Below are 13947 nucleotides of genomic sequence, written 5' to 3'. Positions count from 1 at the left end.
GCCCAGGAAAACCGTGCGGGTTTTTCCATTGGGCTTTCTAGGGTTACCCCTTCCGCTGGAAGCGTGATTTCTTGTGCGCACACCCCTCTCACGGAATGGAATGCGCCACAGCTTTGTTGCTGTTGCTTCTGCCTCTGGCTGCCTACCCATATGGCAATGGTGCAACTGGTCTAGACTCACTCTTGGACAAGTATTAATTTTCAAATGAGAGTTTGTTGTTCCTTTCAGGTAGTCGATCTCTCATTGATTTCTTACCACATTGTCCATTCGTGTGTTAACGACTGAGTCAGTATGTCCAGAGTGAGATTCAGTTCCCACATCTGCTTTGTCAAATTAGAAAAGTGAATTTTTTGTAAAGTGGATGTAAAATACCCTATGATGATATGGGTAAGTGCTGGCAGTTATTGTACTCTAAAAGCCCACTTACCTACACCATTATTGCCAAAAACTGTTATTCCTTGTTCTGGCAATTATTTCTACTTTTCATTGGACTTGGCTTGTTAATTGACTTTTAAATTAAGGGTTATTTTCTTATGAATACGATATAAATAGAATGAGATGATTGTATATGGACATGGGCCAAACTAATCATTCTCTATTTGTGTTTATGGTAAACTTTTTTCCCACTTTTTATAGAAGATTATAATGTCAGGTCACGTGTTGATATGAAGCCATCGATTAATTCATTTGTCTTCGGTCTGTCGAGGAAATAATCCTGGTACACACGACAAAAGTGCTTTGTTTCTAAACATTGCACATTCATATTAAGGAATTAAGCTAAAAAAAACCCGCAGTGAAACAGGTGTTCACATCACATTGCATGCTTTGGCAACATTGCATATCCAGAGTCTACTGGAATGTCTGGAACCTGTACATACAGTATATAAACGTATACAAATGCACGCGAAAGCACTGAAGAGGGTTTGCACGTTTAATATAGGACGTCTGGTGCAAAAATAGGAATGTTTCTTATTATGTTGCAATTAAGCGCTATGTGCTATAAAACATGTTCTTAAAATGGCTTGTCATTGAGGCAAGCGTGGTTCGTTTCCTAAATAAAAGTAATCCTTCGTTAATAATGTATAACTGCTTTATTTAAATATCGTTTTTTTTATTTTAAGAACATATTTTAACCATCTTTGCAATTTATATTCTATACATAACATTCTAATTGTATTCTGTTTGGAATATCGATAGCATGCGATGAGATAAAGATTTCCCCTTATGGATACAATCACAATGAGTGGTAACATCACATAAGTGTCAGACAACGGCTCTATAATGGTGTTACAGAACTACATGCACTTTTGGTAGTTGCTTCGTTTCAGGCCTCTTATTCACACTGCATGGCAAACATTTGATTTAACCCTCCGACTTTTATTTTATTTCAAATTGTGCAATCAGCACTACATGGCATGACGTGTCCATAAAGATGGTGTCTGTGGGCCTTGTGTAAGATATGCAATGTGGTCGTGATGGATGACTAAACCTTTTTGGTTCTCGTGTGGTTTTCCTGTTATGGTATAGCTGGCATGTGGTCTCAACACTCCCACTTGCAGAAACATATGAAGTGTTGTTTAAGCTGCCATGGAGAGGGGAAACAAATAAACCATCATTAACCGTATTTTGAATTTGTCCGTTGGTGCATAGTTACCGAGAGTAATATTTTTCTTGTTCAGCATGGAAATGTAAGTGTGCTTTGAGTCATCCATATTTGGAGAGCACAAATGTAGAAATTTGCACACTTGAATAAAACTAACTCCTGTGTTTGAATCTCTTTGTCTGTATTCTTGTCATTACGTTTGTCCTTCATATGGATTTTTTAGAGTTTTTTTATTACTCGTAGTCTTATGTTTAACCAGGAAGGTTTTGACCTAGTTTGAATCCTCTTCCATGAGTATTTTCTTTATAATGTGGAAATAAGCCTAGGGAAACCCACACACACTCCTAAGAGGGGATAACACAAAACATCTGCAGAAAGGCCAGAATTCTATTTGCAGTGGTGCCTCCTATACCTGGCAGCCATGATCATGATCATGTTTGCTAGCCACCATGCTCTGCCTCTATAAAGCTTTGAAAATCATGTGTGCATGCTACACCATGCTTTAGATTTCTTTGATTTACATAGGTGGATCTTATAGTGCCCAGTTATGGCCTGTTGGCCATGTGTTGTTAATATTGATTGCACTTGTAAAATGGTGCATACGCATTCTTGTGTGTAGCATAACATACACACCTTTTTCTGTACATATAATGAAGCACAGCCTTGTGTTTGCACCACCCACGCTTTCCCAAGAGCTGCATCATATGTGCTAAAATATTCTTTGTGCTACATGCTGTTATCTTCATGTATTGTCTTGCATGGTGTTTTATTTTTCGATTTAAAGCTTTCGTGACTGCAGGGATTCATCTTCTTGGTTCTTTCGGTAAAGTCACGTAGAAGGAAAGTAATAAAATAATAAAAAATATTATGTTTTATTTTTATTATTTTATTACTTCCCTTCTACGTGACTTTACCGAAACAACCAAGAAGATGGTGTTTTATGTTGGTATTATATTGTGTCCTGGCACAATAAAGTGTCAGAGTAACTAAATAACACACAGAGGGAAATGTATATGTTACTTCATATGTAACCCTACAAATTAATTCGAACAATTAGTAAATTCATGAATCTACTATTTAGAAAATACACAGTAGTTTTAGAGGCCACAATATGTAAATGAGTACCCGGTCCCAGCTCGCTGCATTTATAAGAGTTAGTCAGTGGTGGTGTCGCCACGTATGGTTAATTGTTGGTGTGCCATTGAGCATATTTGCACATGACCATGTGACAAGGCCTTCACATGACCACACTTTAGCTGTCATCCTGAAAAGCCCAAGCCGCTGCAGTCTTCAACCAATTTTTGTAGAGCTATTGGCGTACTCGGTCACATTAGTTTAACAGGCCACACCCTGCTCATGTAACCTGGTACAATGTTTGCTTTGTTCAAACACGCTACTGGGATACGTTGATATGCAAATCGCACTGATCAATGTATTAAAGGTCATTTAAACTCACCCCTGTTTTGTGTATTGTGTAGTTCCAAGTAGTGATGTCTAAACTATGCCTCTATAATACGTGGATAATTTGTATGTGTTTTGTCTAAAGAACTTCTAAAAACGGTGCCCCAATTTCAACAAATAACATGCCATTTGAAATATTACAATATGTAGTTTATGTGAACGTGGTAACAAAAAATCATTTGGCCTGGTAATTTATCTTATTGCCTCCACTGCTGCTTATCCACTTAATCATTTTAAAATACCCAATATTGTGCCAGATCCATTTCATAATCCTACAAGGGATAGGTGGAGTTGTTTGTGTGTATCTCTTAAAACTTTAAATTTCCTCACGAACCTTATTTTAAACGTCATTGTGCAACATATTGTGTTTTTATTATAACACTTAAGATTATATTGTTTTATTATGACATTTTATTACATCATTATCAACGAATATAATTAATAAAATCTGTGTGAGAAAACAAACTCGAAGTAAATGTATACTGCTGAATCTGAATGGAATTCTCATGAATTGCATATAAAATGCTAAATGCAACATGGGAAAACTGACTTTTTTTTTTACTCAGCATGTCACAGGTACATGACTTATGTTGCCATATGTAATAGCCCTTTACCTCGGTGTCTTAGTTGAATTGTGTAGCCTGTTGGGTCAAGAAAGCTGGCCGAAGGCGAGTGCCCTCCTACCGCCGACGTGTTGCTGCGATTTATTTTAGCGTTCGAGCCCCTCACCAACCACAATTCACCGGGACCAATCATTACTCCGGAAAACCAAATCGGTGGGTCGGGAAATGGCTCTTGCCGCCCACCACTGCATTGTGACATTTTTGATAGTCGCAAGGCGTCACGGTATGAGGGGGGGGGGTCGCCGGTGGCAGCTCAGGATCTCACTGGCATCCACACGCATCAGCCGTGATCTCATTTGGCATCGAGCCACTTTGTTTCAGGTGCTTGGACTTGGCAGATGCAATCACAGCGATGTATAACACACGAGTCGATGTTATTGTGTCCCTGCTGGGAGTACAGACTCGGCTAAATCATTAACTCTTGAAGTCCTCATAAGAGTGAAATTAAATTGGTGCAATGCTTATGCTGAAACGTATAGCCTTTTTAAGTAATGGTTTTTAATTCGGCTACTAATTACAGTTTGTTTGACAGTACCTTGTTTGATATAAAAAAAAATTATACTTTTTATCAGATTAATTAATTTATATGAATGTATTTACCCTTAGGTGTGTGAGTGCATGTGTGTGCCTGACTCTATGGATTATTTCTTATATGTGTGGTGCTTAATTGCATTGCTTTATTTGAATAGTCAAATATTTCAATAGACATGTAAATATAAAAGGTCCCTGTAAAAAGACAGGTTAAATGCCCAACCTCTTTTTGGCATGTCAAGCTCGGCTGAAATGCTGGGTATGAGAATGAACAGCTGTCTTGGGCCATCACCAGGGTCGTTTAAAGCTATTTTAATACTTTTTTGTTCCTCAAGCACTTGAAAAATTTCCTTCGAATAATCTCTGTCCTGACTGCTGCTGTGCAGCTACCGCTTGTACAAGTCATGCTTAATTTGGACAACCATAAGAACAATTAAAAAAATCTGTCTGGGTGACAAATCTGTTAAATTCCTCGTGCAAACCAACCATGTACCTTCATTGACCTTGTGGCAGAACACAGTGCAGGAGCACGTGATTGGTCAGAAATGTTCTTGAAAGTCATCGGTCCGTCCTGAAGCAAGGAACCGAGTCACCTGCTCATGTCAATGTAACCAATTCCCTAATGTACTGACGTGTATTCTGTTGCAGTGTTGCGCTTAAACATTTATTGTTTTTTTTATATTTCCACCATAATCTAGGCGGTATCCGTATTGGATTGCGCCAAAGTGCAAGCCTCACCTACATTTTGAGTGCCCGTGGATCGCACGAGAAGCTAATGGTTCCCAGACAGGCCAGACATGTAGTCCAGACGTGCAGTCCAGACATGGTGGCAATGCCAAGACTTTAAAGACTTCTGTGCTGCTGTGGTGACAGGCATGGCTAATTGCAGCCTTAAAGTAGAATGTTGTGTCAGCAGTGTCATAATGGGTCCCACTGGGAGTTTGCAAAGAAGCTATGCATGTTTGTCAGTGAAGAAAAAGTTAACCCGTTTTCCATATACTTTTAAGTATCTCTTACATTAAGGCGCTTCTGCCTGGTGTGTGCATGTTTGGGAATTGTGTATATCCATTGAAGTATATCTACCAGAGATGGCACAATAACATACTTTCATATGCAGAAATTAGCTAAATTGTGGCATCTAAGAACAATGAGGAATGTAATGGTTTGTGAGGTCTTCATTCAGAGATTAATATACAATTATTGTAGATGATGATGATGTCTTCCCACTGAGAAAAGTGAGTTCTCCATTTTTTTAAAGTGTATCCTATGACTGAGCATCTTCCTCCCAGATGTGTTCCCATGACCAACATACAGGTTGCCAAGCAACCCTTATTTTGTTATCTTGCTAGAGGCAAGAATTACTCCGGTGGGCTGTGTTAAATGCTTGTTCAACAAGCCTGGTCTTCAAATTCAATCAATGCTCTCCTTAATGAGGTGAAAGCTTATGGAAATAAATTATAGCTTTTTCCAAGGTACCTGAATGGATGGAGGGTCATTTATTGGATTTGGGTGTGATCTGTGGGTGGTCTTTTTTCACAACGAGACCATGATGCTTTCGGCAGATGTGACTTACAGGAAGTCAGTAACATAGCTACAGTAGAAGCGCAAACTGGCTTGCCGTGGGACTGCAAATGATATTCCTTGCTGTGGGAATTTAAGCTTTGTTTCAAGAGATGTTTGTAATGTTGAGCCTCCCACACATACAGCAGGGCCATGTTTGTATAAGAAAAAATGCCTTGGTGCTCTTGCACTGAAAGCAATCGGGTATTTAAAAAAAAAACAATGTAAAAATGAAAAAACCTAAAATTAAATGGGAGTTTAAACCCTTGGGCAAAAGAGGGATCTGTGCATATTATCAGTTTACCTTATTTAATGATTCAGTAGCTATTGAATCATTCCAATGTCACCATGGTGTAGAATTTCACTTTACAATGGGGCGGAGCCTGGGATTTGCTTGGTAAATGAACACACATGCAGAACTACACAGCGCACAGTCAGGTTGACACTTGCAAGGACGCACCTGACCATCTTGCACAATTGCTTCTAAGCCTTTTTTGTGGTGGCATTCCTTTTAGGCATTGCTACGTGACCCATCAGTTAGAAAGTCTACTGTTGATAATTGCTGCATAGTAGATGAATGCCAGTTGCTTTTTTTTGTCTGTGACCACGTTTCATAAATTCTTGACTCCAAATATTTTCTTACAACTGTGTTTTGCAGTAAAAATATGCCGAAGCCTTCATTATCAGCAGTAGGGTAAACTGCTCCGGTGATGTTTCAGCCATTTTGTCAAGACTTAGATCTTGCCTGTTAAAATGCAGTTAATGCGGCCAGGGCCTCCATACTCACATGACATGCTTTGGTGTCAAAGTACATGACTCTACAAAGATTACCCAGGCGTTAAAATAAAAATCGTGTGCTTGTTTACACATTACAGTTCTTTCTACAGAGGTGCATTTAAGTGTGCGTCACCCAGTGCCCCAGTGGAACACACAAAAGTAAACACCCCAGAACCTTTGCATCCCTGCCCGCCTACCTGCCTCACAGCAGTGCACCTGTTTGACCTGTGTGTTTGTGCCTGAACTGTACCGTGTACTAGTCATAACATTGATCATTCTTGTTGTATTGGCCACATAGGTTAATACAAATTCATGCAGCTCATTGGAACTGGCCCTGTGTAAGGAAAATTACGATAGAACTCATATCAGGAAAACTGGTTGAGTGCAATTTAAATATATTTTTTGGTACTGCTCAATATTTGTTTTTCTGTAAAATGTCTTAGTCATAATAAGTCTACTCGTTAAGCTGAAAATGTATTATAATCACAAAAAGTTCCCATTTCAGGATATATTGATTTATAGGTCAATAAATGAGTGTAGTCATTGTTAGAATACTGCATCAACATTGAGATTGTTATACAATTATAAAATCAGTGAGGAATTTTATATTATTCAAAAGAGTTTAACACGTAGGCTTTCGCGACCAATATTGTTCATAATCAACGATTTTTGGGTTTAGATCGCGTTATTTATAAATGTGTCGTAACCCTCCACCACCCGACACGGCCAATCAGTAAAAAAAGTGTCACGTTGACAAAAGACAAATAGTTCACTGCTTTAGCCCACCGGTGTGTTGAAGCGTGAAACCACAACATTTACAATTTGAGTACGACGTTTCGCTGGTAATTGCATCCAGCATCATCGGGCAATTCGCCAGAATGGTGGCGAATTGCCCGATCTAAACCCAAAAATCGTTGATTATATTCAAAAGAGACTTACATTTTTAGCTCGTATAATTAATCAGCTACCGTATTTCGTCATGCTAGTATTTAAATTCGTATTAACGGGCTCCATTATGATCCACTTGCATTATATGTGTGCTTTGCACATGTAAAACATTTATTTTAATTTTACTAGGTAAGGCTCACTGAACTATATAGCTCTTTTTTAGAAGCGACCTGGTCAAAAATGACAGCTCAGCGAAGTGGCTTATCATGTGAAAATGTATAGTAGCCACATACTTTAAATGCATGTTTCTAAATGTGGAGGGAAAAACACGACCACAGTAAGAAACTCCAAGTATACAGGCGTCAGGGTTGGGATCAAACCGACAGCTTCCTGTATTCCAGGAGAGCGAGTTAACATCTCACCACTATGGGTACATTTAAACTGGCATTATATTTTGAGTTTACAGGGTTGCTGTGTTACCATTAAAGAGACCACGATCGGCTTCGTAAAATAATACTCTGCATTTAATTTCCAGCTAGGGCATCCACATACGGTGTTTACACAAGCCATAGAGGCCACATCACCATGCTCATTGGGTTACGCCTGTAACGTGAACTTAAGCTTTCAGAGCCGCAATAGCCGTTTGTCATGGAAGAATTTAAAATCACCTGCGACGTGGCAGACTCGGTGAAGCGTTTGTAGGACTGGTGGGCACAGTTAGAGCAGACCAGAACCACGTACTTTTGGAAAAGTACAAACCGTGCAGTATTTGAAAAGCCACATGCTTATTCTTGGAAGAGGGGGGCGTGTATTAGAAAACATTTGCAATTGCTAGGGAAGTGAGTCAAGTCAAGTTCCTCGTTTGTACGTTTTGAGGCGTGATCAGGAGGAAGGGAGGATAACGGTCGGTTGCTGCCACACCCAGTCTTTCCCAACCAACATTTGTAACCACTTCTCGTTTCAATTTTGAACATTTTTCAATTAAACAATTTTGTGGACTCTTGTTTTTTAAATCAATGTTCATGCACTCATTTTACTTTCGATTCTTTCATATGAGCGGATTCATTTTCTTGGCATGAGTAGGTTACGGGTTTGAATCTTGCCACATGGTGCTCGCTAAATGAACTGAGTGAACTGCATGCTTGCTGAATGAATGATCACCAGATGGTGATAGCTCCTTGTATGGGCTGTTCCACTATTTGTGCGTACATTTTAGACATTTTAAAGATGTGGGTAATCCTGGGTATAATCATGAAGGGGCTTTTTACTTCAGTGTAGTATATCAACCAATTACCCCTGCAAGTCAAATTTAAATAGTATGTCCACTGATTTTGGTAAGCGAGAAATGTCTACACAATACAAAGGTGTCAGAACTGAAGTTTTCATCTATGCTGCGATGGTGATGATGAATATATGTGTATCTGTCAAATTATTGTCTTCCGAGATAATTACCTTCAAAACGATGCCCCACACGTATGATGAGGCGAACATCAATTGTTTGTTACTATTCGGCTGCCCAATTGTTGGAACTGCCCACATATAAGCACACAAAATGGTCGCTCAAATTTGGAATCAAGTAAACCATTAACCGTTTTAATTCTTTCGTAGTTGAGGCAGTGGTGCACAAGCATGAATAAAAAAAACTCACCATGTTTGTCATTAACACTGCCTTATAACAGAAAAAAATATTTTTTTATATTGTAATACTACCATGATTAAAAACCATTCACCAGATAACTATAAATATGTAATTTTCTTTTATAAGGTAGTATTAATGGTGAAGGTGAAGATTTATTTTTTATTTTTGTGGATATTAAATAATGGTGGCTTGTGTCTTAGACAGATTTGGTCATTGCCATAACACACAATGGCCTGCTCTCTGGTGGGATCTTTTGTGTTGGCGACCTGGCATGTGGCTCATCCCCACCGGTCGATCAATGAAGATCCGCATTTAACAGTTCATTCATAGGGTCGTACTCAATGTCTTCCCATAGTTCCCCCATCGACAAAAGGCTGAGACTGGCCTCCAGCCACAGAGTTTTTTTTACCCTTTTTTCCCACTGACACGTCCGAGCTGCATCAGTGCGGGTCTACAGGCCGATTTCCGATCCGAGCGCTTGAAAAACAACCTGGCATCTCCTGTGCCACGCCGGGTTGGCTCGGCACATCTCTCCAGTGTGTTTCAGTTGTAACGTGGAAAAGAGGAATTGTTATACATTTGTAACCCAAAACTGAACCAGTTAGTTGTATCATTAGACCTCCTTTGCCAGTACCAAAATATAATAATAGTGTGTTTTTGTTTGCATTTTGACTGCAAGTATTGTGATTAATGCAGACATGAATCCTTGTAAAAAGGTTTCAGTTTTGTTGCCAGAAAAAAAGGGGAAAACCCCTATTATTATCAGTTGTAATTGTATATGTTTGTGCTTGTACTAGGAGGCGTCACGTTAGGCATGCCCATCTTTAAACTGTATCCAGTGGTGTAAATGCTGCATTCCTGTGGAGGAACACATTTTTTCTGGAGCACGACCACGATTAACATCCGTAAAATATGTATTTTAATGACTACTTGAGGGATGATGGCCTGAACTGATCCTAAACCGGGATTTCAACTTGCAGCCTTCCAATTTTTAGTTGAGTGCTCAGTTATATTCTTATCGTGTGTGTATCTTTATGTAGATTATTTGGTTAGTATTAAAGCTGTCCTATGATGCCATGTGGTTAACCACTTTTCTATGTAACATGTGTTAAAATAAGAAAACAGCAGTGGATTGCTTCGTCAATCCACTGCTGTATGAAGACTTCACCAAGCACTGCTTAATTTAGGTTTTCAACCATTTAGGTTAAATACAAAAAAACATGGCCGAAAGGTTAGTTTGTGGAGGATGAATAATTGAGTAAGGTTATCAGTGTAAGAAGAAGCATGCACTGTGCTAGCTCAAGAGAGGTTAAATTTAGGCCAGGGCAATCACTAATTAGCTAAAAGCCTAGGCACAATGAAAAATAAATGGCAACACAAATGTGCTCACTTGATTATGTCTTGGCCATTCATTTAAGAGGTAAAAATTTCAAAACAGAATCTTTATTTATCCTGGAAGAATCCGATGAGCTATGAAGTTTTTGTTCACAGATGTTCAGCAAATACTTGAGTGTTAGATGTAGCTCGATGTTTTATTTAAATTTCAAAGCGATGTTTGCCATTTATATAATTATAATGGTATCATCACATTCCACTCTCCTGGCTAGATATTTGATCCTTATGGCGGTACCCCAGGGTACCAAATAGCAAAATGGCCGAGGCAATTAAATATTTTATTTCTGGGACACTGTTTTCCAGGGGTGTGCTTAACTCCACGACTGGGGTACCAATCAATCCGAAATCAGTGCTACTCCATGATGTTGAAACGCAGCGAGGACGATTGCGCTGAAACCCTGAACGCTCGTATGCACCATAGTGCATCGTGTACAGTTCGTCGAGATGAGTCGATTGCCGCATCGCCGACCATCAACAGACTAAAATGACTACATCATGGACATTATGCGAGACCTGGGGTACTATGGTACCCCGGGGTACCGCCATAAGGTTAATTTTGCCATAGTGATAACATTCCTTTTCCTGGCTGGCAAAGGGGGAATATTAAACACATTAGCCTCCATGCATTTATTTGGCGGGTTAATTGCACATTTGTTTATCATGGCATGTTGCTAATGAAGCAATGGATGTAAATTATACCGTTTGACATTTTATTGTTTCCCAGTACTGATTATTGGGCTGCAACAAATAGTTTTTCCTGATGTCGGAAACTAATAGTTCATGGCTGATAAATGGAGCCCTTTCAAGTAACGTATATGTTTGTGTGTGCGTGTGCTACATTTGCATATTATGCTCCTGATGGTGGAAATGGCCAGGAATCTGAGGCCACCGGGATCCAAGTGCATTGCACTCACCACTTTGCCACCACTCCCATATATCATGTAAAAAAATATACCAAACATACACGGTTAGCTTTACTGACCGTAGGGATAAGAGCTCATGGTAAAGCACCTGAGCTGAGCAATCATTGGAAGGACGTTATTAACCAGGTAAAGTCTTAACTGACTGTGATGTTTCCATCCTACCTGCCTATGTCAGCTGTTATTTCGACTCTGTGTCTCTCTCTATGCCTCTCTCTTATATCTCTCATGCTCACATGTCCGTTGCATTGCACTCTCATGCCTTTGGATTGCACTCTCATGCTGCAGGCCCTTTGGATTGCACCCGTTGGGTTGCACTCCCTCTTCGAGGAGGCCGCTCTCCTATCTTACATTTACATGCTTATTTCTCACATTAACATCACTAGCCCCGGCCACTTCTTTATGACCCTTGAGCTACACCCATTTCAAACCTTTTAAAACAGTCTGCCTCAGCAGCAGACCATGTTTTCCCACCTGATGATGGACGCTTGTGTTGCGCCCGAAAGGTCGTGATTAATTTTATTTTATACCCACGTGACTTTACCAAAAGAACCAAAGAGCAAAGCACCTAATGTCAGCAGAGTACACAGTGGGGTGGTGTGGTCTGCACTGTGCCGGGCCGCATTTATTCCACCAATGTTGATGTTAACATTACAAACAGGGACACGTGTTCTCTCGTTAACACGTGTGCTGCTCTCTGTTTGTCTGCAGGCTCGACGCGAGAGATCGGCTCGGCCCTCACCAGGGTGTGCATCAGACACCGTAGCATCGAGTCGAAGCTCAGACAAGTGTCAACGTACGTACGCACAAAGCACCACGCGCGCGTTCCCTAGTGTAAGCCGTACTCTGTGCTGCTTTCGCCTGCAACCTGGAGGGGGGTTGGGGGTGGTGGTCATCGCCACTGCTGGCGATGGTTTAACCGGCTAGGATAAAACTGGGCCATGAAACTGGGTCACGGAGACCCCCGAGAATATTGCGCAACGAGTGGCTGGCGGTAAACACGGACCCTTCTCGGAGGAGACTTGGAGCGTGGAGGAGTGGAGCAGCTCTCCAGCTGCTCTGCACCCATCCCTTCCCAATATTTGTCCTTCTTGTTATTGAGTCTTGCCTCAGAGAGAGAGAGAGAGTTGTTTTAAGAGTGTTTTTTTGCTGTTGGCTGTAGCTATATTTAAGGTCCCACAGTATTTGTGGGTGGCTCTATCCCATAAAATCAGGTTAATAAATAATATTTACTGAGTAGACCACACCCTACTTATGAGATTCGGTAAAGTTGAAACCAGTTCAGTATTTTCCTTGTGAAAGCAACTGCTGATTTCATCAGGAAGACATTGTTTAATGGAATTCGTGTTATAATTATATATGCATTTAAACAAAACGTTTCTTTGTTAATTTACCCTTTTTTAAATCCTTTATATTAAGTTCGCTTGCTTGCTTGCTTGCATGCTTGCTTGCGTGCTTGCTTGCTTGCTTACGACCATGCAAATCTTTCGGTCGTTTTTTAACCCACTTCCCGTGATCCAATCGAGCTGACATTTTCCACACAGACTCGTTGTGCGAGTCAATTAATGTTCGTGAAAAAAAATTCCCAAAATTTTACACTTTTTAGGCAAAATTTTTTTATTTTACATATATTCAAATAGAACTCATTCATGGCTTTGGCTGAACGTCACAGTGTAAGAGCCTAGAGCGTAACCCCTCCACAGGCCGTGGTGGAGTAGCGCAGTTGGTAGCGCCCTCGCTTCCCATGCCAAAGGTCGCGGGATCGATCCCCGCGTCCTCCACAGGCGAATATATTTTTAAATCCTTTATATTAAGTTCGCTGCCACGCATATAAAGGTATTATAGTGAAAAACTTAGTTTTTACGGGTTATACTTATTTAAAGCTGTCTAAAATCACCCGAATTTTATTGAGTGCTGCCTCACATTATACCATTAAAATAATCTATGCCTCCAGTCTCTTGGCTGGCTGCTGGCTGGGCTCTTCTCCACCTCAATAATGGCTCTTATTAGTGTCTGTGAGCCGTTGCCACCAAAACTAGCTGGGTAACTGGCTAAACGGGATGTCCGTGTCACAAATAAACATTGAATTCAGCTAAAACAGCTGAAGACGACGATATATAGTGACATCGGATAGGTGGGAGTGACGAATACAGAATACTGACACGGTTCATTTAAAATTGCTCTATACGTTATATTTGTGATATTAATTGAATTAGTTTGGGAGAATATACTTTAACTCCTAAAAAATATAATAAAACATCTTCACAATACTTATTTTTCAGACTACAGGATTGTGAGAAGAGTGAAAAGGACAGGCGTCTTAATTTCTGTTGCCGAGCAACGGGTTCTCTACAAGTGCTTGTAAAACATAATCATAATGACATTAATCCAATAAGTAATAATCATCCATGAACCATATTCATGTCGCTTCTGCACAGGGAGTGCTGGGTGTTTAAGTGGGGGGTTGGCACTGGGGTTATCTGAGTGTGTGGTGGGAAAGAAGGCTACACTACACAATTGGTGCAACCGTGTGCTCCAGAAGCTCTTAGA

The 13947-nt window shown here is 40.2% G+C and overlaps 1 protein-coding gene across 4 annotated transcripts in view; it reads left to right on the top strand.

The window, feature by feature from the left end:
• Positions 1 to 13947, top strand: part of LOC144732251 (protein MTSS 2-like) — an 84357-nt gene that overhangs the window by 15034 nt on the left and 55376 nt on the right. For all 4 annotated transcript variants that reach the window (XM_078613668.1, XM_078613666.1, XM_078613667.1 and 1 more), the window contains exon 4: positions 12109 to 12193. In XM_078613668.1, the coding sequence (XP_078469794.1) occupies positions 12109 to 12193 (85 nt within the window). The remainder of the gene's footprint in view (positions 1 to 12108; positions 12194 to 13947) is intronic.

Source organism: Lampetra planeri, chromosome 42 (genome assembly GCF_965212315.1).
Source record: "Lampetra planeri chromosome 42, kcLamPlan1.2.h2, whole genome shotgun sequence".
NCBI classification, from domain to species: Eukaryota; Metazoa; Chordata; class Hyperoartia; order Petromyzontiformes; family Petromyzontidae; genus Lampetra; species Lampetra planeri.
Note: the sequence above shows the minus strand (reverse complement) of the source record. Positions and strands in the feature narration are given on the sequence as shown.